Below are 11,846 nucleotides of genomic sequence, written 5' to 3'. Positions count from 1 at the left end.
AATAAAAAATTCAAACAGTCCTTAACTGTGTCCTTGACATACAGCTGTGATGTTTTTTTCCTTCAAACTCCCCATGAAGGGCGCCTGGTGGCTCCTCAGTTATCCCTCACTCAGCTTTTACTATGTGTCTGGGCCCTTGGGTGGCAGCTGCACAGTGTCGGTAGTAATAACATCAATTCCGACCTCTCTTAAGGTTTTTTCCACTCACGCTGTCTCTGCCAAAATGTAGTTTTGCCAACAGTCTGCATGATTAACATTCACCAGACATACTAACCGAAAATGAAACGTACACACTTATAAAAATGTCACAGAAAAGGTTTGTAGCTCTCATCACAGGTTGTATTTTACATCTGTACTGCCCCAAAATTACGTGATCCCAAGTGTGCCAACATAATAGTGCAACAATAATACAGAGTCCTCTTGTGGTCAGATGAAGAACTGCAGCAACTGTGCGTCACCAAGTTTCTCAGATCTGGAGGAGGAGACCTGGAGCGCTGGGGTCCAAACTGAGCTCCTGTTATCCAGTTTGGAGTGGTCGCCGAAGATGCCACCAGTAGCAGCCTGTTCATAACAAACACAAAGTGTTTTTAGACTTTGGAGCAACGTTGCTTACTATTTTATTCTACCTCAATTGTTTAAAACTAATATCTAGCTTGTAGCTGTGAACATGTGCAGAAAAATCCTTAACATTTTACTGCCATACAGATGTGTGGTACGCAGCAGGCAGTTCATTTGGCTTTGATGTTAATGAACACAACAGGGTGAATTTGATAAAATCAACATCAATTGGAACAACGTGCCAGAACAAGGATGTAAGAATGGTTTCAAAAGTGACCTAACGTGAAGACTTCAAGCATCACCGTCGGAAACAACAAATAGAAAGCATTTATGGAGTTTCAAAATGACATTTTCTAACCTGCTGAACGAAAGCAATGATGAATTCACTTCGGACGAGGCGCTTAACTTGTCTTTATCCAACATCAGCAACACCTGTGTGGGCATCACCCTGGACGCGCAAGTCATCGGTGTTGGAATCTTCCTGGCCGCTTTCATTATAGCGGCGATCGTTGGAAACATTTTGGTGATCCTTTCGGTGCTGTGCAACAAACATTTGCAGACGGTCACAAACTTCTTCATCGTGAACCTGGCCATAGCGGACCTGCTGCTGAGCATCATAGTTCTGCCTTTCTCCGCGTCTCTGGAGGTTTTGGGATGCTGGGTGTTCGGGCGCATCTTTTGCAACATCTGGGCAGCGGTGGATGTCCTCTGCTGCACGGCGTCTATATTAAGTTTGTGCATTATATCCATAGACAGGTACATTGGGGTGAAATATTGCCTAAAATACCCCACCATCATGACCGAACGGAAAGCTGGTGTCATACTGGTGCTGCTCTGGGTTTCTTCGATGGTTATTTCAATCGGACCCTTGTTGGGCTGGAAGGAGCCTCCACCTTTGGACGACAGCATCTGCAGCATCACGGAGGAACCGGGTTACGCGCTCTTCTCCTCGTTATTCTCCTTCTACCTTCCGCTCATGGTGATTTTAGTTATGTACATTAGGGTGTATATCGTGGCCCGCAGGACTACTAAAAGTTTGGAAGCGGGTGTAAAACGCGAGAGGGACAAATCAGTGGAGGTGGTGCTGCGGATACATTGCCGGAGCGCGCCGGAGGACGCGAGCACCAGCTCGAAAAGCAAAAGCCATCCGTTCAGAAGTTCACTGTCTGTCAGACTCATGAAGTTCTCCAGGGAGAAGAAGGCTGCTAAAACCCTCGCCATCGTCGTGGGGATGTTCATTCTTTGTTGGCTACCTTTTTTCTTCGTTTTGCCTTTGGGTACGTACGAGTTATTCACATGTTTCCATGTTTCCACTCATCGCCAGTATTACTGTTTATAGAGTAACGACTCAGGTCAAAATATCTAAAATAATTTATACTGGTATTTCTATCACAATTTGGAGTCAATTTTAGAGAAATCAAACAAGTGAACGATTCAGTTTTTTATGTGATATTGTAGGCTACTCTTGAACTGAACCCTCAATTGCAATTTACATCTGATAGACATGTAAAGGAACGCAGGGGACCTAAATCCTAAAAAAATATATAGATATTTTTTAAATGATTGGTTAAGGAGCATTTGATCATATCAGGAGGTGATATTTTCTAAAATACCTTTTTTTTTGTTTTTTGTTCCAGTGAAATTCTTTAGGACTTTAAAATTATGAAAATTATTTTATAACATTTTATGAAATCCCTGTTTGTTTATTTGTTTATTCATATCTTCCAATTGCATAAACATTAAATAATATTAAAATAGACATCTAATTATTTTGAAAATAGATCAAATTATGTACAGGTTATAGTGTTATTTGTTGCCCAAAATTAATGCATAATTCAAATGTATGTGCATAATGTGTTATTCTGTAGCCAGGATAAAGCTAAATGTGTTATAACTATAAGGTAAGTTACATGAGTTTCAACTGTGATATACGGTTACGTAAGTTTTAACTACTTTAATTCTAGCAGGTTAATTCTGTAGGAAGAATTGTGCATAGCTTGTATAAAGGAATCAGATATTTACAATTAAGATATTTGGCAAACATGCCACTGACTATGCAGCATTCATGCTAAATATATTTTATACTATATTAGGAATCCTAAAGTGGCATGCTTCTTCATAATACTGCACCCCAAATTATTAAGGACACCAATTTAAAATGCAATAAGTAAAGCCTTTCTAACATAAGAAAGGAGCTCTTGTTTAAAATGCCACAAGCATGAGCTCCAGAAAGAGCTATTGCGTCAATAATTATATATTGAAAGTTGCCTTCATGATGTAACCACACAGAACCGTGCTGACTTAAAGTATGTTGTCAAAACAAAGCTATAATAATAGCAGAGAAAAAGCAGAGCATTTATCCCCCTTTTTCTTATTAAAGGCGATGGCATGCAAATTCATACTTTGTTTACTTGGTTTATTTGTCATAGCATTTTGTAATGTACTATGCGGTACAATGAATTTTCTTTAACAGTACATCTACTAATCTTCCTCACCCGTCTTTTATCACATCTTTAAGTGGCTAAGAACCAGTTGTGGCTCATTTAGTTATATTACCCATGTTGTAACAAAAAGCAGTAAAGGTTAAAGTTGTTCTGTAAAATACAAAAATTCCTGGAAAAACATGCATTAGCACTTCATGTATTATAAAGAATGCAAACTTAAAACTAATTCCTACACAGAGACAATGAGAAATGGAAAATCCATAAGACGGAGAGGAATAATTGGTATTGGTAATGGGTTCCATACAGAATATGAGTAGGGTCAATGACCACCAATGAGAGCAAAGCCATTAAGTTACCAGCTATTAGCAAAGATGATGTCACAAAAGGTGTGCAAGTAAAGGAAATAAAAGATAAGATTTTAGTACTTATGACATAATTGTCTGGGCAGATAAAATAGCAAGTATAAAAAAACTAAATTAACATTATGATTTTTATTTTATGTACAATTTCTTTAAAAATTACTCTCATTGCTAATGTCTGGTATTAAACAGAGCAGTATTTGGTGGTGTAGGCTACATTGACCGCAATGAATTAACCAATCCTCCCTGCGCCCCCATCCTCACCACTTCATCCTTCTCCACAGTTTTCCAACACTATAACCACAAGTTTTTGCCTGTTCCTCCTGACGTTCCACTCGCAGTTACTGTTGGGAAAATAGGAGGGCAGCAGGGCTTGATAACATCTCTTGGCATTCTGCATGTGGTGCTGGTGAAATTCTGGGATCAACTCTTCGTTTTGCTCCCAAAATTTAAGGCTTTGGGGAGGGGAGGCCTGACTGTTCATCCAGGGAAATTGGGGGGGGGGGTTCACTCAGGTCCTTATGCCCAACGCTCCACTGACTTAATCACGGCTATTAACCAGCTAAAGAGAGCGCTTTCGTTTTCCAGAACCTCAGAGCACGGCAAAGCCACCAGGACGGAGCAGGGATGTGACGTGGCTCAGATCCACACATACTTAAAAACTGCGAGCCTCCACTTTAGAAATAAAGTATGAGCTTGCTTTAGTATGAAGTGATTCTGGAGTCTCTACTAAAGATATTCTTTGGTATTAAAATAAGCTTTAAAGGGGTAGGAAAACTGCAATTTTGAGATTTAAATTGTGCTATCTGATACTGCGGTGCAAGTCTGTAGAAGGACAAATATGTCCAGTCTTAGCGATGCTCAGATTTTTGGCAGCTATGTCTACGCTGTTATTGTTGTGATGTATCAAGGGAATGTTTTCTTTATGCCATGTGGATCTGGATAGCGATGGTCTCATTTCTTGTGACACAAACAGAACCAGACATCCCTGCCCTTCTGAAGCAATACTCAATACTTTAATAATATTACATAGACATATTCCCTGACAGTTAAGAGCATTGCCAGGTTTGTTGATTTATTATTATTTTTATTTGACATTTATTAATTTTGAGCATTATGCAATATCTAGAGGGTATGTCTAAGGTCTGTGAACAAAATGCAGCCAACCATAAAGGTATTTGTTTGTTTGCATTTACATATAATTATTTGATCGAAAATCATTTGAGCTTTTTATTAAAACCCACAGGATTTTGCTTTTTCATTATTTTGAAATAACCATATGCTATTGTTAATAGTCATATGCTATCACTGTTTAAGTTCTTAATGAGTGTTTCTCGGCCTTGGGCCTTGGTCGAAAAATCTTTATCAAGGTCTCTGTCAGGGTTAAATATGTTATTGTTGTATTACATACAAAGGAACATTTGACTGCTGGAACCAAATATTATGCACCTATAGCCTACTGATGTCGTAATATCTAAAAATCAAGTCTAATTTAACATGAAGACATCACAAATCATGCCAGCCACGGTTTTTTTTTATTTGTCTGTAGACTTTGTCGTTTATAACAATACTGTTAACCAATTTGACTGTCTTTTTGCAGCAAAACCGTTTAAAGAGTTTCTATTTCATAGCTAAAAACAACGTTATTTTGGTAGTATACAATGTGTTTGCTTGGTTTATGCTAAAAAAAAAACATTATTCTTTCATGCACGTAGAGGACTTTGCTGAAAAACCATTGAGACATTTAACAGATTCTGCCAACTAAGTGGTATTTATGAATGACCTGAGGCTAACATATTTGAATCGAGAGTAGTTGATGAACACCTGCTGTGAGTGTTCGGTTAATATCATTATCTAATTTTTAACAGAGATGGCATTTATTCATCTGAGCTCCTCAAATTAAGCAACAGAGTGTGAAAATAAAAAAATTTATTTACTTTTGTTGTTAAAATAATTTGACATTCTCTACAAATGTGATACTGAATCAGCTTACACCTCATGTAAAAACCTTGAGCGTCAAGCTTTGCACACCTAATTTCACAAAATTTTTTGTATTTATTTATTTATGTAGTACCTCCATTATCTATTATTTACGTTTATTATTGATTTTTATTACCAAGTACTGTTCTTCACTTTACAGCACTATATAATGCTGAACATGTTATAGTAGCTGCTGATCTGTCAAGATTTTCTCTCACCTCTCTGACACAAGCAGTTATGTCAGCCACTAATGCATTTCACGTCAGACTGACACAGAATGCACCTCGACAAGCTCTAAAATACATCTTAAGTAACCAGCATGAGACGAGACAGCTTCAATATGGCTGCCTGCCAAATATTTAGACACAATCCTATAGCACAAGTGTCATGGTCAGGCCAATGCATTGCTAGAAGTTAAAGTCTGCCACTTTCACACTTTCAACAGTCTCATCTGTTAACAAAAGGTAACCAACAGCTTGTATTATTTGAAGCAAAAGGGACGCTACTGATTCACAGTGAATTAGATTGACTACCATTCACAGAATTCACAGAGTACAGCGTCACATACATGTTTGTTTATTAAATGTTTATTAATTTGATTCTGCTTTCAGCTACCAATATAGGTATCTTACTTTTACCTGTAGCTCTTTTTACCATTTTCTCATGTTTAACCTTACTATCAAAAATCATATCCAAACGTTTTTGGTAAAGAGATTAAATCTCCAGGAAAAGACATTAAATATCACAATGTTTTTGGTATTGGCTTTCCAAGCTTTGTGAAATTGTCAAGAATATCTAAACAAATAGGTGGGAGCGGGGCTTAGATTAATGCATGGTTAATTGTAACACAGCTATTTGGGTCAAGAAATCTGTGTCTTTTCTGTCAAAAGATGTTCTGGAAAATTGTAAAGGTTCAAGGGGACATATAATGTAAATCTGACTTTTTCCAAGTTTAAGTGCTATAATTAGGTTCCCTGTGCTTTGATCAACTTAGGGTGCACTTACATTATCCAAACCAAACCTCGCTTGGGCACGTTTGACCCACAAAGCCTGGTTCGTTTGACTAGTGTGACCACTCTGTACCGCACCTGGGGCGGTTTGATGACGTGAGAGGACTGTCTGTCATCGCGCACCAAACGACTCCGAATAAAAAACACAGACTTAACATTACGATGGGTTTCAGTGTTAAGAGAACGCTTTACTTACTGGTTTTTCAAAACAATCGCATCCTAATGACGAAAGCGTTCCCAGCCTCGCATCGATAAAAGTACAGTGCGAGTGCGTGCTTCTGGAGGAGTAGGGAGGGTTAACAATCACGCTGGGGCTTGGTTTGGATAATGTGAGTGCGCCCTCAGAAAATGTGAAAAAGATCAATCCACTAACTTAGTGTTGGTAAACAATTCTCTGCAAGGATGTGAAAGAAATACGTCATTAAAATTTGGCTCCCCTTGTGATGTCAAAAGAGGATAATACTGCCCCTTAATCTGCACTATCCAACCACGGCATTGCCATTTAGTACAGTTTTTGTTCACACCTACAAAGTGGCAATTTTAAAATGCTATAATAAATTATCTATATGGTATTTTGAGCTGGAACTTCACATATGTACTCTGGAGATACCAAAGATTTATATGACATCTTAAAAATGTCCCCTTTAAATGTGTTTTTGTTAAGATACTAGACAAATAATCTTTTGGAGGCATAAAAGTACATTTATAAAACGGGCAGTTCTGGTCCTTCATTCTGATTGGTTAAAACGCGTTCTAAGTTGTGATAAAATCCGCTTCGCGTCATGCCTAACAACGTCCCTTAGCTGGTATAAAATGCATTGGTAACCCACGGTTTCTTGGGGCTTATTGGTTTATTCTTCCTCTTATGTTTCTTTCCTGCTAATGACGCTTCCCTTGCCAGTTTTTATGGTAATCTATAATTCCACTATTATCCACTAGGTGGCGCTTTTACCCAAATTAGAAAAAACTGAAGCATCAACTAATTCAACAACATTGTAAACTCTGTGTATGTTTTTATCTTAATCTGATCTCTAACAAAAAAAAAAAAAACATTTATTTGTAAAAACAAATTTGTGTTTGTTCAAAAGCAGGGGATCTGTTATTTCATTTGAAATATATTGTATGTTTATTTATTTATAAAAGACAATTTTCCTGGAAGGCATTTTTGTGAATGTTGGTGGGCAACTTAAAAAATGCTGGCAGGGAATGAGTTAATTTTGCAGCCTTTAAACATCTATCTATCTATCTATCTATCTATCTATCTATCTATCTATCTATCTATCTATCTATCTATCTATCTATCTATCTATATATATATATGCATAATAGATAGCTAGATGAAGGATCATGGATGGATGAATCTGTGCATATCTGTCTAATAAAGACAGATATATAAACAATATTCATTTCTAGTACATAGACAGAACAGTATTGAATTATTTGTGTTGAATAAAATTCCTGCACTTGGTTTAATTAAAGTTTACAATTAATTTCCACTTTCTTGACTAGAGTTGCTATAAATTATAAAAATTAAGTTGAATTAGCTTAAATTATTTTAACATTATTCTAAAGAAGCAACTCCTCACTAGTCAAGATAAGTAATTGTAATTTCAAGCTGACTTCAAGTTTAATTCCGTATTACATTATATAACACAAAAACCCACTGATTTCCCCTCCAAAAAGTGTGATAAAAGTCATGTTTGGGCCTGTTAACAGTAATCACGTGCTCAATCTAGAAACATCCGGCCAGGCTTTCATCTCCAAGTCAGAATTACAACAAATTGATGACCTCTACCCAAGAGGCAGAACAGCATATCTCTTTGTTCATCAAGACTGTACTACTCCCAGTCTATCTATTTTTATACCTCTCTACTGACAGGGGGGCACTCTGACCTCTAGTGACACAGAAAAAGGGGTGGATTGGACAGTATGTGATGACAACTGTTATGTGAGATAATGCAATTCAATACAGTGAATGCAGGAAGGAGACACAGGCCAGATGCTAGATTTAGGTAGTAGGCGTGTTAGGAAGTAGGCGGGAAGAGTTGATACAAATGTGAGCCAGTCTGTAAAAAGTCAGCTAAAGTAATTTTTTGTGATACTCTTAAATACTGACCGAGTAAACATTGGAATTATCAGTGAATTTGAACTATGATGCTCCTAATTTAGTTCATGAGACTTTAGCCTGGATTTTGCAGTGTCATAAGTCGATCTGTACATTTTAAGAACTTTCCTAATTTGTCATTTTCTTTAAATATCTTTAAATCCTTCAGGCATGTTGTACTTTTAAAAAAATGTGACATTAAGTGACTAATGTGCTCATGTGGTCCGTCCATTAAAAACAATAGTTTGTGTTTGGTTTGGAGCAGACATGGTGTATGGCATATTGGCGTTTCTCCTATTCCTCAGTTCCTGCTGGCAAAAAACATCAGACCTCATTGAGAAATCATTTAGAAGACTATTTAAAAATGCATTCCTCTTCTACAGCGGGCCGAAGGACAAAAACAATATGTGAAGTATATAATCTGTCTACTGGGTATAATTAGGTTTAAACCACTTATACTTTTTGGGAATTGTAGCTTTGGGCTAAATGTACTTGGACCCCGGTGTTATTTCCCATGTAAATCTCACTTGAGCTGACGACTAAATGTTTGTCCTCTCTCTTTCTTCACCTTCTCAGGCTCCTTCTTCCCAGCTCTGAAGCCCTCAAAGATGGTGTTCAAAGTAATCTTTTGGCTGGGGTACTTCAACAGCTGCATTAACCCAGTAATTTACCCCTGCTCCAGCAAGGAGTTCCAGCGCGCCTTTACGCGGCTACTGCGCTGTCAGTGCCAGCGTCGCCATCGGATCCTGCGCCGTTTCTACGACCAACGCTGGAGGACGGCCATGAGAGGAGACCCCCACCGGGACTTTTGCTCTGGATTTCCCTTCCACGAGCAATGCGAAAACTCTATCTATTCCTGCCAGACCAAGAGCCGGCCTCTTAGCCTGAAAGGCTGGAGCTTCTTTCCACCGTTACAGAAGTCCTCCTTCCAGCTGAAGGAGAAAATGAACAACCTTTCCAATAAGATCAAGAACGGGACGGGGAAGAGCGGCACGCCCGCTTTGAGCCGTACGGAGATCGACACGGTCTCGATGGGGATCTATACCGACTGCGCCGAACAGAGCGGCTACCAAATTTATGACCTCACGGAGTGCTACGGCCTGAAGGAAACAGACATCTAAACAAAGAGAGAGATCGCTGTATGTGTTCTCCTAGACATTGACATGCATTGAAATATTTAGGATATGATTAATTTTTTAACATATCATTTTTGCTCACAAATGTACATTCTAAGCAAATCTGAGCTGAAATGACAATGTGTTCATGGAGATAAATGTATTTCACGTGGATAATTTAAGAATGTTACTTTCTGGGTGTAAAAAGTACACTGAATGCCAAAATAAGGAAAAAACGTAACTGCACTGGACCAGATGTGCCATCTTATGGCAAAGAAAATAGACTCATGATTGTCGGGTTTGTGTAAACTGTGTTGTCCGAATGTCATGATAACCAGCAAGGCAACATTTAAGTTAAATGTTTGAACTGTTTTTGCAAAGAATCGTGTGTTGACCGTTAAGTAGGAACGGAAACGCATTTAACTGTGACGTACTCTATACAGACTGTTGAATCCATCACACTAATTACTATTGACAAAATGATTCACTGTGATTTACATAGTGAAACTCACTTTTAAATGATTCAGATGATTTATAATTGATTTGGGGATACATAACTTAAATGTGAGGCACAATTTGTAATAGATGTTTTAAAGGGTGGTTAAAGGATTACTATCATTACTACTTTCATAAAAAATCCCAATAATTTACTCACCCCCATGTCATTCAATTCTTTCTTTAGTAAAAAAATGTTTTTGAGGAAACCATTTCAAGATTTTTTCCATATAGGGGACTTTAGTGGTCCTCAATGGTTTACAGTTTCAATGCAGTTTAAAATTGAAGTTTCAATCGTCAGAAACGATCGTCATTTTTGCCAAAACAATATAAAAATATGGACTTTTTAACCGCACCTTCTCGTCTTGCACTAGCTGTGTGACATGCCAGCATGACCTTACGTATTACTTAATCAAGTCGAAAGGTCACGCATTACATATGTGAAACGCACACTTGTGGACCATTTTCAACAATAAACTGACACAAAGACATAAATTAGTATCATTTCACATACAACATACCAGAGCCGATCCTCCCTATACGCAGGGTACGCAAGCTGCACTGAGCCCAGAACCACTAGGGGGCCCCCTTGCTCTTAACTTCATGCAGCGCTGCACAGACCAATTGACCTGTAATCATTTTAAAACAAAGCACATTACGTCTAAAGTTTGCATATTGCGAGAATTATTGATGTGTTTTGGTATGTTTACCACTGGATTAAACTATAGTAGTCAACATTTGAAGTGGATCAAAAACATTCATCAAACTTGTCCTAAGACAAGAACGGGTACTGGGTATTGGTTTTAAGACAACTTTTAGGAAAGGTTTTGATCCACTTCAAATGTTGACTAGTGTATATTGATCATGCCTTAGGAATGGTCCTCTTTCTCCACACTTGTAAACACTGGAGCAGGATTGACCTTTCGAAGTGATTACATAATGCGTAAGGTCACACTGGCGCATCACTCAACTAGTGCAAGAGAGAAAGTGTGGTTAAAAAGTCCTTTTTTTTTTGCGAAAAACGTTTTGCTAGATAAATCCCTTATGCCTTGGTTGGGATTGTTTAGAGGCCTTTAAAGCTGCACAGAAACTGTAAACTGTTGAGGTCCATTTAATATGGAGAAAAATCCTGGAATGTTTTCCTAAAAAAAACTTAATTTCTTTGTGACTGAACTTGGTTGACATTGGGGTTAGAAATAATTTTCGGATTTTTTATAAAAGTGGAATTAAATACTGTGTGCTATTTATGAATCTCCATTGAGCACTAAAGTAATGACATTTCAGTCATTCACAAAAGGACCAACAGTTCCTCGCTCCTGGACTACAACTCAATTTGTGTTGTTGAAAAAGATTTGGGTTTCTTTGTAATGCTGATGTGATCATGTCTTTCAGTGTCAACTATTAAGCAGAATAAACCTGAACAAGAGCATGCAGAATCTTGATCTCATACATTCATAAATCAATGAATCATTTCATGCAACAAACTCCTGGAGCAAAGCACCAAATGCAAAGTATTGTTTTGTGAGCCTGTCAAAATAAATATTTATAATATATGATATCCACTTTATTGTTATAGCTCTGCATTTTACTGTTATTGTCTGAAAAACTATAGGAATTTTAGGAGAAAAATTTTGTCTGTTACTTACGGGGAAAAAAAAATTCTGTAATTTATTGTGCCCATTATTTTACTGTACTTTTCCGGCACTTCAGCTGCTGGAATTTTACATTTTTTTTAAGTGTAGGTATAATTGAAAACTCTATTCATTTACAAAGTAATTCAG

General features: G+C 37.6%; 1 protein-coding gene across 1 annotated transcript; it reads left to right on the top strand.

The window, feature by feature from the left end:
* Positions 1–540: 540 nt before the first annotated feature.
* On the top strand, positions 541–11,846 carry adra1d (adrenoceptor alpha 1D). Its single transcript, XM_065265493.2, has 2 exons — positions 541–1,835; positions 9,032–11,846. The coding sequence occupies exons 1-2, from the start codon at positions 902–904 to the stop codon at positions 9,574–9,576; spliced, it is 1,479 nt and encodes a 492-aa protein (XP_065121565.1). The 5' UTR covers positions 541–901; the 3' UTR covers positions 9,577–11,846.

This window comes from Paramisgurnus dabryanus, chromosome 4 (genome assembly GCF_030506205.2).
Source record: "Paramisgurnus dabryanus chromosome 4, PD_genome_1.1, whole genome shotgun sequence".
NCBI lineage: Eukaryota > Metazoa > Chordata > Actinopteri > Cypriniformes > Cobitidae > Paramisgurnus > Paramisgurnus dabryanus.
Note: the sequence above shows the minus strand (reverse complement) of the source record. Positions and strands in the feature narration are given on the sequence as shown.